This window comes from Rhipicephalus microplus, chromosome 4 (genome assembly GCF_043290135.1).
Source record: "Rhipicephalus microplus isolate Deutch F79 chromosome 4, USDA_Rmic, whole genome shotgun sequence".
Taxonomy (NCBI): Eukaryota; Metazoa; Arthropoda; class Arachnida; order Ixodida; family Ixodidae; genus Rhipicephalus; species Rhipicephalus microplus.
Window position 1 is genome coordinate 122,870,650 of NC_134703.1, and position 14,717 is coordinate 122,885,366.

General features: G+C 45.0%; 2 protein-coding genes across 3 annotated transcripts in view; one reads left to right on the forward strand and one right to left on the reverse strand.

The window, feature by feature from the left end:
* Positions 1–12,503, reverse strand: part of LOC119172332 (serine/threonine-protein kinase 11-interacting protein) — a 49,951-nt gene extending 37,448 nt beyond the window's left edge. The window contains exons 1-7 of the mRNA XM_037423385.2: positions 12,080–12,503; positions 11,796–11,995; positions 10,543–10,710; positions 8,666–8,764; positions 2,153–2,221; positions 1,923–2,052; positions 1,195–1,298 (exon numbers count right to left, since the gene is read on the reverse strand). Of these exons, the coding sequence (XP_037279282.2) occupies positions 1,195–1,298; positions 1,923–2,052; positions 2,153–2,221; positions 8,666–8,764; positions 10,543–10,710; positions 11,796–11,995; positions 12,080–12,143 (834 nt within the window). The 5' untranslated portion in view covers positions 12,144–12,503. The remainder of the gene's footprint in view (positions 1–1,194; positions 1,299–1,922; positions 2,053–2,152; positions 2,222–8,665; positions 8,765–10,542; positions 10,711–11,795; positions 11,996–12,079) is intronic.
* Positions 12,504–13,029: 526 nt separating this feature from the next.
* The window catches only part of pav (kinesin family member pavarotti), a 42,597-nt gene continuing 40,909 nt past the window's right edge, over positions 13,030–14,717 (forward strand). For both annotated transcript variants that reach the window (XR_012894956.1, XM_037423388.2), the window contains exons 1-2: positions 13,030–13,226; positions 13,582–13,777. Coding sequence is in view for 1 of the 2 variants with exons in the window: in XM_037423388.2 (XP_037279285.2) it covers positions 13,216–13,226; positions 13,582–13,777 (207 nt within the window). In the remaining variant the exon portion in view is untranslated. The remainder of the gene's footprint in view (positions 13,227–13,581; positions 13,778–14,717) is intronic.

Here is a 14,717-nt window from a genome sequence, read left to right on the forward strand (position 1 = left end):
AAAATTTAATTAACGCGTTAGAATCTGTTCAGAACCGCTCAGTTCGGTTCATTTGTTCTAATTATTCCCGTACTGCTAGCATATCAGAAATGAAATCTAATCTTGACCTACCCAATTTAACTGTCCGGAGGAAACTGGCGCGACTGCATTTTTTTCATAAGATATTTTTTCACAATCCATCAATGAAGCGAGACCTCATTTCACAACCGTCATACCACTCATCGCGCATTGATCATCAGCATAAGGTTGCCATTCCGTTTTGCCGCACCAAATTCTTTTCAGCAGCCTTCTTACCGAAAACAGCCGCCGATTGGAACCACCTTCCCTCTTCCGTTGTATCAATAACAGACCCTTTGTTATTCAAGACTGCAATTTTTCAGCAATGCTTGTAACTATACGCAGTTTCCATTATCTATCTTTGTCTTGTATGTGCTTGAATTCTTATACAATTTTAGTTGACTTATGTTGCCTTCCTGATTTGCGCATCTGATACTTGTTTCTTTATTTTGTCTTTTTTTCTTGTGTGTTATATATGTTGTACCCACCCCCTCTGTAGTGCCCTACGGGCCCCGAGGGTATTCTAATAAATAAAATAAATAAATAAATAGACACGCGACTGTGTAGTAGAATACCTGCTGGCCACGCAAACGACCTGAATTCGATTCTCAATTGGACACGTAAATTTTTATGTCTATTTGATTTGCATTTTTCTCATTCTTTTAGTCCATGGCCAAGATTATTTTTTGCTCACAACCAGCACCCTCACTCTGATACCGACGCCTAAATCGCGTTAAAATGCAATACAAGGACATCAAGGGCAGCACAGTAGATGAGTGACTTTCGCCCCCACCCCTCTCTTGCCCTTTTTTTTGGTCAACCTATTCTCCACTGCAGAATCCTGCAGCAGCGGTTCCTACTGATTGAACTTCTGACAGTCTTTAGTTATTTACACGAGTTTATGATTTCTTAGGACATTTACGGTATGGTGCTTTAATGTTGCATTCTGAATTGTGACAAACTGTCGGAACGTTTCAATGGCTTGCTCGAGATTTGATGTTATTGCAAGGCAGTGCGATTGGAGATCATCAGGACGGGTTTTCGTCCTCGAGGGTACATAGGATAGACTGATGGTAATTATAAAAACACAAGTGGGAACACACATCTATTGTCCTCTAAGAAGCGAAATCTGCTTACAATGGCCAAAGAATAGAGCTGCTTGAAGCCAGCAAGCGAGGAGCTCTCTGCGAGGCAATTGTAGGACAGGTCGAGCTCCCTGAGCTGCCTCAACCGTTCCAGGCCTGCGATTAGTTTTGAGGCAAAACTCACAACAGGTACAAAGTGACGGACACTTTCATTCTTCGAGCAAGCTTATTTCTCTGCTCAATAGTAAAAACAAATAAGTGGCACTTCAATACGTTTCCTGTGTCATTCTGAGAGCGTAAAGTTTGGCGTATTCAAACAATTTTCAGATAAGTTTCAAAAAGAGACTGAAGAGAAATACATTATATCACTCTAAACTAATAAATTACTTTTTGCTTAATCTACCGCAGTTATTTTTGAAATCATAGGTTTATTATTTAAAAAAAATATAGGTCAGTATTTCTTTAAAAGATATTTCATGTCGAAGCTTCAACATTACAGCAGTATTACTGCTGGTCAACATTAAGGCATATATTCCCTGTGTTGCCTCAGTAAATGTTACAAAAACTTTCTACATTAGGCATGTGACTCATTCACGAACACAAATTTATTCAATAAATAATTACAAAGGCATTAGATGATAGAATGAAATCTATGATGTCACATCAATACTTGATTTGCTTTTTGTCATGAAAACATGAAAAGTACAACAATTAATTATAATATTACAAAATTATTTGATGAGCAGACAAGCGGGAGTTTGAACATAGGGACGCACGTACCTGAGGTGTCTTCAATGAAGTTGTTTCTTAAGTAAAGCACAGTCAACGTGTCGCAGGCACTTTTGTTGTATATGCTTATCTTCTGGATATAATTGAATGACAGGTTGAGCACCCTGACGTTGTGAAGAAACTGAAAGAAAAAAGAAAAAGGTGTCATGATTAACAAACAATATGTGCTAAAGCAGTCCCACAACAGCAGAGTTTGTAAGCGTCAGCAGTAGATTCCTGACCTCAACACCCTTCGCATCAGAGATGGCGTTGTTGCTGCAGTCAAGATACTCGAGCCTAGGAAGCAAGGTCTGCAAAAGAAAAGTAAACATTTGTCAATTGTGCTAGTTCGATGCACACGAATGGATGCAGCAATTCATGGACAAACGCTCAAAAACACTAATAAGCGAGTCAAGTATGCACATGTTACCCCAACCTTATAGTATATTACAAAAAAATAAGCAATCATTAACACCCTGTCTACACTGTTTTTGAAGATTTGCGTTACACTGTACACTACTGCAGCTATGTTAGCCTTACAGCGATACAAGTTGGAGCGATATTCCAACAGTATGAACAGCAAACAAATTGAAACACTAGACAAAACAGTAATGAGGAAATCAAAATATTAATGAACTAAGCTATTTGGTGGCTGTACCTTCTTTATGTGCTGTGCAATAAAAGGATAATAAGAAATAGATTACAACGTATGTTCTGCATCGTTTGCTATTCTCATCTTTTTAAGTACTATACAGCATAAAAATTAAGTATGAAAGATTCCACATCCTTTTATATAGAGAGCACTTGCACCTGAGAGAGTTTCGCTCGGAGGATTTCAAGCTGGACGGTTGTGCCCTCGCGATCTCCGACTTCAGCGTAGCTCCCGCCGACTGGTTCGCCCTCCGCGGTCTCCTGATGCCGTGCAGCTCTCGCATTGTGGCACCCCGCCCTTGGACTGCTTCGACCGGATCTCCACTTTCCTATCTCCTTCTTTTTTCCTCTCGCTGGCTGGCGGCTTCTTATCCATCTATTTTCCTTCTATTCTTTTTATTCCTTCTCTCTATATCTTTTATTCCCCATATCCCATTCCTCTGCTGACCTGTTGAGGTGTCCTCGTAAGGAGAGACAGTTACGGGTCGGCACCTTTCTTTTTTTTTCTTCTGATATAACCACAATCTCACCTGAGAGTGATGACAATCGTGGGAGTCATCACCTTTCAATCAAGCTTAGTAGTTTGTCCCCGTCTCCTCATGTAACAATGTCAGATTTGTAAACTTTCAATGCTATCTATATCACGCATACAATATGATTAGACAAGTCTTTCTCGTTATCAAATTAGTTACAATATCAACAGCACTTGCAATAACAGTATGTTTTGTGTGAGAGCATTGACATAATAACAGTTCTGTCATGTGCATTTGGTAATATCAGTGACCACGGCAGGACAGTAGAGACTGCCCCCATTGTTATCCTCCTTTGATAGGAAGTGACAGACAAGTGGGCAATTGATTGCCTTGAGCTAGATTGTGTAGCTGGCATTCGTCACAACAAAACAAAACAATAAAATGTTTGTAATAAGTGACATTGTCGTGTGTTAGGTTCGTCACATAGCAAGGCGTGTGACGCGAGGAAGATGGAGACAGTGAGGAAAACAAACGGGAGTTATATTGGACGAAGAACAAAAACTATTGCACATACAGTACTATAAGTTATACACACGCGTAGTTCACACACAAAAGAAAAGAGTAACCAGTCTCACAGTCTGTGCCGTAGCCCGGTGCCTTGAAGTGGGACCCGTTGCGTGCTCGGATGCAGTCGTCGCTTGGGTGCCAGGTCAGCATACCACTGTCGAGGGCATCACCAGGTCTAGGCGTAGCCGCACACTGTCAGCGACGTCGGCTCGGTAGACGTGGTCAGCAGCTCCGGTCTTTCGAGGGCGCTCGCCGTACCGGAGATGTCCACAGGACCACTCACCGAGAACTCGTGCTGGCCACGCCGACACGCCGTGCCCCGAGGACGTCAATGGCTCGAGGACAGGAACCCGGCCTTTCGAACCTCGCGCGTAGTTGCGGGTTCGCCCTAGGCTCCCTTGCGTCGTCTTGCCGGCGTCCGAACGGCTTCGTTCTCCACGAGCGTCTCCTCTTCTTTTTTCAATGGGCGCGCTGCAATGCCCCTTCATTCTTCTCATCTTCTAAATGATGTGGTGCTGTCGTCTGCTAGGCTCGCATTTTTAAGGTACTACATCACATCACCCCCCACTTAAGAAAGTTCTTCCGGTAGAAGAACTTGAGGGCACTGGGGCACGTTGGTTCGCAGTCGGAAACACACACGTAAGCACCACTGCACACTATAGCAGTTCCGAGCCCCGCACACTCGGCACATTCGGTCACAAAAGTACACACCAGGAAAAAAAATAGAAACAAGTCACCGAACTAAAGCGTCATAATACTTGTATAGCGCTGTAAGGTTTACATCTTAAGCAATTATTACCACTGAGCATCGATTCTTTATGCAGACGTTGCTCACAGAGTTGGCAAACGGCCCATGTAATCTACGCACTTCCATAAAGATGAGGCTCCACCGTAACACGCAGCTGTTCAAATGCTTGGCTGACGTGATGTACACAAGCGGTTTGTGGTCACTCTTTAGAATGAATGTGCGTCCGAATAAGACGATATGAACTTTCCGGACCGACCACGTAAAAGGCAGGGCCGCTCGCTCCACTGTAGAGTAAGCAGCTTCGCATGGTTGCAGTATACGGCTTGCGTATGAGACTGGGTGAAGTATTCCTTTCGTTGGAATGGAACGCATGGTAGCTCGTCGCTTTCGGTGTCATTCGCCCGGCAAACAGCTGATGCTTCATGCGGTGGTGCAGGCAGCGGCGCCTCATACTTTTTCAATAGGTTGATATGGAATATTGTGCTGCTGGTACCGAGATCTATTAAATAATCGACATCATTTCTCTTCTCAAGGACATAAAATGGTCCCTTCCACGTCACAACCAATTTGTTGGTATCCGATGGAAGCAGAAGCAGAACCTTGTCTCCAGGGGATAATTGACGTTGTCTGGTCTTTCGGTCACAATGCATCTTCTGTATCATATTTACTTTCTGAAGCTCCTCTTTGGCTAATCGGCAGGTGTCTTCAAGATGATTCCGCAATTCGACTACGTACCGATAGGATGTTTTCACATCATCATCAAGATGATCAGCGGCCCATATTTCTTTCAATATCGCCAGGGGACCTCTGACGTAACGGCCGTAGAGCAAGTCGAACGGGGAGAAGCCTAAGCTCGACTGGGGAACTTCGCGACAAGCGAAGAGTAAGGGCGCCAGGTACCGGTCCCATTTCTTCGGACACTCCTGACACATCCTTCTTATCATTTGTTTCAGGGTGCCGTTGAACCTCTCTACAAGACTATTAGCCATGGGATGATATGGGGTTTTTGGCAATTGTTTGAAGGAGAGAAGTCGGCTTAGCTCCTTCATTAGGCGTGACGAGAATGACGTGCCTCTGTCACTGATTATCTCCCGTGGGACACCTACACGAGAAAACATCTCCAGAAGTGCCTCAGCGACTTTCTCCGTCTCGATGCTCGGCAGTGCTACAGCATCGGGATAACGCGTTGCCATGTCCACCATTGTCAGTACGTACTTGTTTCCGCCCTCTGACATCGGTGATAATGGACCCACAATATCAATGGCTACTCTCTTGAAAGGGGTGTCAATTATAGGAGTGTTGCCGAGAGGTACACGACCCACCAAATGCTTGGGAATAGTTCTTTGACATATATCACACGATTTAACAAATCGTGTGATGTCTGACTGAACCCCTGGCCAGTAGAACTCTTCGAGTACCCGGTCGGTAGTTCGTTTAATTCCCTGATGGCCCGAAAGGATGCCTTCGTGGGCCATTTTCATAACAAATTGTCGGAGGCACCTTGGTACCACAAGCTGATTCACCTGCCTCTTAGAGTGAAGGGTGTACTTGCGATAGAGGATACCATTCTTCGTGAAGAACAATATTTTAGCAAACCTGGTCTTGACCTCTTTGTTGACGGCTTCGAAGCATTTCCGCAGGCTGCTGTCTTCCTCCTGTTTGGTTTTAAAGTCCTGTGGGCTGATGTCTAAGGGGTTTATAACTGGAGCCGGAAGTAGATGTGGATTTCCTGCCTTTCGGTTTACTGCAGCAACTTTTGTCTTGCAACGTGTTTTCCTTGCAGCCGATGTTGAAGTCTTTGCATACAAGGGTCCGTGTGCAGAACCGAATTTTTTTGCGCCAGAGTACTCTTCTGCAGTGTTCTGGGTGTAAAGACGGCTCTTCCAATCGTTATCAGGATTGTGAGCATCTCGAACGCCTTCCACATTTCCCAAGACAACATCATATAAAGGAGTATCCATACAAAGGGCTCGAGTTTTGCCAGTGAAGAACGGTGAAAAAATTTCCACGTGTGCTTCAGGCAGCTTCATCAACCGTCCGTCCAGGAGGTAAATCGAGGAAATCTTTCCAGTCAGCTTGCTATCCGCCACAAGAGACCTTTTGACAATGATTGAATCGCATCCGGTATCTCGCAGTACTGTTGCGGGATATCCTTCGAGTACACCTTCGCCCGTGGGCATCGATTTTTCCTTCAGCTTGGCTGGGCGCGTTTCTGCGCACTCCGGACTATAAGGAACACAAAGGGAAGCCTGCGACTCTGAATTAATTATCTTGGCTCCATCTCTTTGTTGAAAAGAGCATGAGGCCTCCTCAACGCTGTTGGCCCTTTTGGAGCAGTCAGCTGTTTTATGCCCGGTGCGGCGGCCTTTTCCACAAAAGGGTGGCTTTGTACCTGGGCCCTTTGTGTTGGTCCAGCAATCAGCTGCTCTGTGACCCTTTTTGTTGCAAAGGAAACACTGCGGTCTCTCTTTGTCATCTTGCAGCTCAGACGTTCGAGTTTGACCTGGAGGCTTGCTCAGGATATCGCCTTTACATTTGCCAAGGTTAATCAACCCCTGGGCCTCCAAGTAGTGGTCTGTAGCCTCCGCAAGTTTTTCAAGGCTTTCACAGTTTCTTTCCTTAAGAAACACAGCGAGTTTCTCATGGCATTGCGCGAGAAACTGCTCCGAGACAATTTTGTCTCGCAGAGCATCGTAGGTCCGGTCTGTCTTGGCCATTTCTTGCCAATGGTCAAAATAACCTAATAGACGCCCGGCAAACTGCGTGCCCGTTTCGGAATTATCTGGTTTGGCTGATCGAAACTTTGTCCGATAGCCTTCTTCTGTGTACCTGAAGCGTTGTAGTAGCGTTTTCTTCAACGTTACATAGTCTGTGGCATGTTCTGGTGCCATCCTACCAACTACACTCAAGGCTTCTCCGGTCAAGCAAAGGCTAAGTGATAGGGCCCATTTGTCTTGCGGCCAATCTTGACTAGTAGCGACGCGCTCAAATCGCTGTATATATGCGTCCAGCTCATCGCGTTCCTCGTTAAAGGCTGGGATGAGTTTATGTGGACTTCGGTAGCTCTGCGTGGTGCCTACGGGCGCACCCTCGGTAAGCTGCCCAGCAGTTGTGCTACCTGCTGTCACACCTAACTGATGCAACTTTAACTTGAGCTCTAGAACTTTCTTCTCTGCTTGTAATCTAGCGACTGCCTCTGCCTCAACTTCTTTCGCGGCATTTCGTTCAGCCAGACGAGCGTCACGTGCCTCTTTTTCGCGTGCGCGTTCTTGGTCCATCCATTCTTTTAGTGCTGATCCACTTAACCCCAATTCCTTTCCAATCGCCGTCAGCTTATCTGCCTCCATCATCGACCGTCACAAACGCATATGCGATGTGATACTCTCCTTAGATGTAACAAGAGTAGTCCTGTCTCGCGGACGCCAGATATGTCGTGTGTTAGGTTCGTCACATAGCAAGGCGTGTGACGCAAGGAAGATGGAGACAGTGAGGAAAACAAACGGGAGTTATATTGGACGAAGAACAAAAACTATTGCACATACAGTACTATAAGTTATACACACGCGTAGTTCACACACAAAAGAAAAGAGTAACCAGTCTCACAGTCTGTGCCGTAGCCCGGTGCCTTGAAGTGGGACCCGTTGCGTGCTCGGATGCAGTCGTCGCTTGGGTGCCAGGTCAGCATACCACTGTCGAGGGCATCACCAGGTCTAGGCGTAGCCGCACACTGTCAGCGACGTCGGCTCGGTAGACGTGGTCAGCAGCTCCGGTCTTTCGAGGGCGCTCGCCGTACCGGAGATGTCCACAGGACCACTCACCGAGAACTCGTGCTGGCCACGCCGACACGCCGTGCCCCGAGGACGTCAATGGCTCGAGGACAGGAACCCGGCTTTTCGAACCTCGCGCGTAGTTGCGGGTTCGCCCTAGGCTCCCTTGCGTCGTCTTGCCGGCGTCCGAACGGCTTCGTTCTCCACGAGCGTCTCCTCTTCTTTTTTCAATGGGCGCGCTGCAATGCCCCTTCATTCTTCTCATCTTCTAAATGATGTGGTGCTGTCGTCTGCTAGGCTCGCATTTTTAAGGTACTACATCACAGACATCAATATAGTATACATTCACTTTTGAACAGCCTGCCATTTATGCATAGACAAGCCTACAACAGAATACTATTTGATGATTGACTGACTGATTGATCAATTATGTGGCAAGGTTGCAATCTGCCACAACAAATGGGGAGGCAAAGAGCATTGCTCTTTTTATCTCACTAATGTGTATCATTATAATAATGGTGCAGTTAACTCAAAAGCATCGTTACTAACCAAACTGTCATCCAGAGCCGTCATGCCATTGTAGCTGAAATTGGCCACCTTAATTTTCATCCACGGTTGAGGCACTTTGTTGCGACTTCGAAGAATTTCCTGCAAAGCAAAACCCAGCAAATAGTAATTAGTGAAAAGAACGAAATAATTTTGTAAGCAGCTTTCAGTGTAGTTTCCTGCAATTACACTTCAAGCTGCATGACCGTTTCAAGTATTAAAATTAACTAAATGAGAATATGAGGCATGCCATAGCTACGGGACTGAGTGCCAAAAGCACTCGAAAGCACAGTCATTATTAAATTTCGCTCTCACTCCAATGTGCCAATATGTGGCCACCAACCTGCGCAGAACAAAGCATGAGATTTTTTTTTATTACAGGAACAACTAATCCCACGTCATGAATGGGTAAGTCAAGACTTATGCTCTCACTTGCCCCCACATGTCACTGTCTATCGAACTTTGGTGATGGGTTTCAAGTTCTCGTGTACTCTTTGCAGCTGACATTGAATTTTTATGCTTTTAAGACAAGTGGTAGTCCTCAATAACAATGTCAAACCTCTAAGGTGGGCTATTAAATGTTTCATTAAATTCTGCAGTATTTATACAGCAGACATGTTGGGCTACATTTGCACACATTTTTGTGCTCTGGCGTACTATTAAAATTAAAGTGCTGCAGGTGGGAATCAAAACTATGCTTTCATGATCAGCGGAGTAGTGTACTGTGTAGTCCATGAGCCTGCTCTATGAATGTAAGGAACGCAATGGCACCTTCAGCGGGGGTTTCCCGCTAAATCACTGAGGGGAACTCTGCTGTACTTAACATAAAATTATAAGTGCCCCCCTAGAGTGAATGACAATTCGACAAAATTTCGAGAGTGGGTCCTTGCTCGGTTACAGATTGAATTCAAGATGGAGGGGGAAGAGCCACAAAGAATAAAGAAGGCATACCCGTAGTCCTAATTACACACTTTCTTGAACACGCACACATGCATCGTTTTGATTTGCCTTCGTTGGGCAAATATAAACGATAGTGGGTGACGATAGTGGGTGCTTGCTCTGGTAGGGGCGCTTACTCAGGATTTTACGGTATGTCTATGGGAGCTACAACTGAAGGAAAGGATTTTATGATGCGCTCACAATTGATGTAATGACGAGCTAATCGTGTGCATATGCACTAATGCCCTCCCATGCAAGCTTTCGTACGTGTCAAGTCAAGGAGACGACCAGGGGAGTGTCCAGGCGTAGGCGGCTAGATAGATCGATAGATAGAAATACTCAAGGTGCTTCAGGTTCGTCATAAAAAGCTTCGCACTTAAAAATTTTACAATGATTGTACACATACATAGAGACTCATTGAATCACTGTGCATTGAAAACTTTAAAAGCTTGAAATTTAGAAGGTTAAACTGCAATTAATTATCTGATGAGGTATTTATAATGACCCCTACCTAGACATAATACTCTCAAAGAGAATTCTCTCATGTACACTTAAAATAAATCAGCAAAATAAATTAGTAGCATTGCAAGAAGTTTTGTAGCCACCAGTACAAATGAAAGGATTTTTTGTAGCGTGAGGCGAAATATGGAAGCAGGAAGGAATAGCACTCTGTCCTATTCCTTCCCATTTCCATATTCCGCCTTGCGCTACAAAAAATCCTTTCATACACATTACCAACAAGCCCACATTGCAACTCTCGTCGACCAGTACAAAGATTACACTAATTTATGTAGCATATAACCATCACTAATGTACAGCTGCTCAACGATTGCAGCGAGGTAGCTCCTTCTAGAAACTAAAGCAGAAAAGCTTCACCCTTCAAAAGACTGCAAGTTACTATTTGAAGTGCTTTAATGATGTGAGTAAGAAGAAACAATCACCTTCAAAGATGCGATGTTCCTCTGGCAGATTAATGTTTCTAATTGAAGCACTAAAGTTTCAAGGCCAGTGAGAAGATGTGGCGGCACTCTCTTGAGCTCAAGAATCTTCAGACCGTGAAACTTGGACAAGTCAAGGCTGCCCTGTATAGTCTGTGAACTCTGAACAATCTAGAAGAGAAAATGAACATGCATTAGGTTGCTTCACTTATTGACCCATAAAGTTCAATGAGGGGGTTACAAATGGGTTATCGTACTAGAGGCTTCCAATATAATTTTGAACATCAACTGAGATCTTTCTTACATATGGCTTGCACTGACATCACTGAAACAGCCATGTTGGTGAACCGCATGGCTCACGCAAAGTTTTGCAACGTCACACATTCATGTCGTCATTATATCAGCTGCAAGATCTTTCGTTATCGATGGGTAGAGGCCAATAAAACTCTGGCCGCGTCGTTATCATATTGAAGCAGGTCAAGTGCGATGTGATTATGCTGCCTCTATGTCATCAAAGCCACCTTGTTGGCGAACCAGTACACTCTGAAGCTGCGTCGATGACGTCCCTTGCAAGCTATCTATACATCTGTTAACTCACCCAAGCATGTTTCCACAGTAAAATTCAATTCAAAGTGTGCAATGTAGTGCTTTGCAGCCATTAATAAAGAGCTGACGCAAATCTATATTTCCCAAAACAAGCACTCCGTTTCTTTTGCTTTCTGGCTGTCCTCCGCGGTGGGTCAGTGGCTAGTGTGCTCGGCTGCCGACCCGAAGGTCGCGGGTTCGATACCGGCAGGGGTGATTGCGTTTCGATGGAGGCGAAATAGTAGAGGCCCGTACTGTGTGATGCCAGTGCACGTTAAAGAACCCTACTTGGTCCAAATCACCGCACTCCTCCACTACGGCGTCTCTCGTAATCATACCGTGGTTTTTGGGCTGTAAAACCTCATACGTTATTGTTATTATTGCTTTCTGGCTACAGTTACTCCAACGTTGTCCACATTGTAACGGATTACCAAATGTCTTGCCACAGCGTAACACGGTTAGCTTGTTCTTCTTGTAATCGATCCCACGTTGTAGCTCTGAAGCACACGCTTTCGCACTCAAGACTTTTGTGCAAGGGCAACCCAAGATAATAGGAGAGAGAATATTTTGGTAGACAGCGCCAGCGGGACAAGCTATTCGCTGCCCACAGAAAAGCTGAAATTCGCTTGGGTGTCGATACGTCGCGTAACAATAGGAGGCCGTTCGTATACCTTCAGAGAGCAAGTCTTCTGCATGAAGTCGTGGAGAAAGAAGACGTCATGCACGAAGTCCGAGTTGGCACTGCATCCGAAAGGAACGTCGAAAGATTCGTTCTCCTGGGCGCCCAAGAACTGGCGGAATATGTAGTTGAGCTCATTAAGACACGACGTCGTCAGCGTGAGCCTTCTGGTCCCGTTCAGCACCACATCACCTAAGGACGAGATATGACAATCGATGAGGAGTGAACGCGAGATGTGCACAGGGGGGGGGGGGGGGGCAGTGTCGAAGCACTCACCGTGCTCTCGCAGAAACGCCGCGAGGGTTTTTATTCTCTCACACCTGTTCGAGTCCGGCGTCATCGTCACCTATTAACTGATTTAGCCAACAATGGGAGAGGCTGTGTTTCGAGCCTACGCACGAGGCGCAAGTGGGTGAGGCACCAGTGTAATGCGCGTTAGCCGGACGGAGGATTCAGTCGGCGGCGTACGCCTCTCCGATACCGCGTTTTGGTCAGGCAAACCATGTTTCTACGCCATCGGACGTCACTGAAGACGCGGAGCGTGGAATCCGCGACTATCAAATCATTTGTCACGATTGCAATGCTAATAAGACAACGACAACGCGAATGGAAATGTAAGCGCAATCAGCTGGTCGCACAAACATGGGCTTTAATCAAGCCAACTGCAAAACTTTGCGCAATCAACGCAATAAAAATTGACACACATTTGAGCCGTTTTACAAATGTAAACGAATGTAGCGCTACCTTTATTGTAAAAACTAACCTAATAATAACTAATATTATAAACGTTTTACGACAATAAAAGTTTATTTTTTAGAATAAAACAGTCGCTGTTAAAGTGGTATTACTACGCTAACTAAAAACAATTAAGAGCTATTGACATTATAAAAAAACTTTATTACTGACATAATTTTTTTCAAAAAATTACTTTTGTGAGTAACCATTGAGTTTTATACAATCATGTGAAAAACTTTATGGCTACTTGAGTGTAGTTTTTTTTTTTGCAATTAACGTGTCTAGCAGATTAAACTCCCTGCATAATTTCGAGTGAACAATATTGCTTTAAAAGTATATTGTATTTATTTTGATACGTCAAGGAACATAAATTTTACATTGTGTTTAAAGATGAAGTCGTCCAGTGGCAGCCAAATTCTACAACACATTCAAGCAACGCTGAAAGTTACGTCTGAGCATGCGTGAATCTCGAGCCGCTGATTGGGCGAGTCGTTGAGCGGCTGAGATCGAAAAATGCAGCGAATTCGCGCGCGTGCTGCTCACGCGAATGAACGGCTGTAGAAACGCGTTTGTTCCCGCGTAGTTCCAAACCGTCATTTGCGTGTGTGCTGCAGTTAAAACCGTCAGCAAGTACTATAGCCGGACGAAGAGAACTTCGGTGTCGGTGGACTGCAGAAATGAAGCCTGCGTAAGCTACGCCACCCTCTTCTTTTTGTCAGTGCCCGCGCAAACGTTTGTCGACGCTGACGGTTTAGCCTCGACGCGTTTCAAATTCGGCCGCTCTTACAGAGATGACAAGTTGTTACCTGTGTAGTTCTTATGCTCCTAGTTTTATAACCGCGGATTTGAATAGTATACCTGTCGTTCCAGTCTGTTTTCGCCTTCGTCATATTCGGTTTTCGGCAAATTGGTAACGAACGTCACGTGCATGTTTACGTTTGCTTCGGTAACTTGAGCTGTCACAGGGCGCGGTATGGCGGTTGTTTCGAAGGTCTCTTGCTGCATTGATTTCTTAACTAAACCTGGTTTGTTGTTTCGTGTAGCCGAGGGAAGACGCCGAAAAAGAAGGGCCCCTCCAGGCCGGCGTCCACCGAAGCACAAGACCCGGTCGAAGTGTACTGTCGCATCCGACCGTTGCACAATCCCAACGATGTCCCCGTCGTGCGCCGCATTGACAACAAGATTGTCCAACTCGAACCGCAGGAGACTAACGGACAGTCAAGGAACATACTGAAGCAGGTGAGGCGAAGCACTGCGTTGTGGTAGAACGAGAACTCGCAATAGGCGTTCTGGGTTAACCTGGAAGATTGAGCTTACATTACATCAGTAAAGAATGGCTGCAGCAAGACTAACCAAAGCAAATGGGATAAGGCATGTTTAGACGTTTGTTACTACGGTCAGCAATGCCAATTCGAAACGGCCGTGAGCAGCTGACAAAGGTTACAGAGGTCTTATTGAGATCCGTCGTCTTTGATTCTACCACTGGCAGTTTCACCTCTGTTGCTGTATGCGAAACTTTCAGGTCTGTGGCATCGTGGATCAAGCACAACACTATTAAGTGAGCTAGCTTCTTTTCTTTTTTAAGTAAACTGCATGTAGAACCATTGGTAGAACATTCGTTTTTTGGGCAGCATTGGTACTAAATTGAATGAAATGTTGCATGTACAGCAACTCTAGGATGCACAAGGTTAATTTATTGCCAGTGTTCCTTACGAAACTCGGCAAAGGAAAGGTGATAGAACCACAATGTACTTGAATTGTCAATGCTGAATGCTAGATTGCGGTTTTGTCATCTGCATCCATTAGGACATGTCAAACAATATGACAGCTATGGGGGTTTTGCAGAAGTTATGCTCGCATATTACTAGCGTGAAGTAATAGTGGCGAGCCATACGTATCGGCGTTGGGTGCAGGCTTTGTTAACTGCAGTTTCAGACATTGTTTATTATCACCATACTTTAAAGGGGCCCTGCAACACTTTTTGAGCATGGCCAGAAAACTCTGTCGAAAACGCTCCAGACAACACGCGAGCCAAGTATTATAGCACAGCACGCGGTCTGGAATTCACAATAAATTATATAAATCGGCTAAAAATTGCTTTTTCTTTCGACAAATGACAGAAGACACTCAAAAATCACACGTAGCAAGCCCATTTATCAATCATTGGCTGATTTGAATC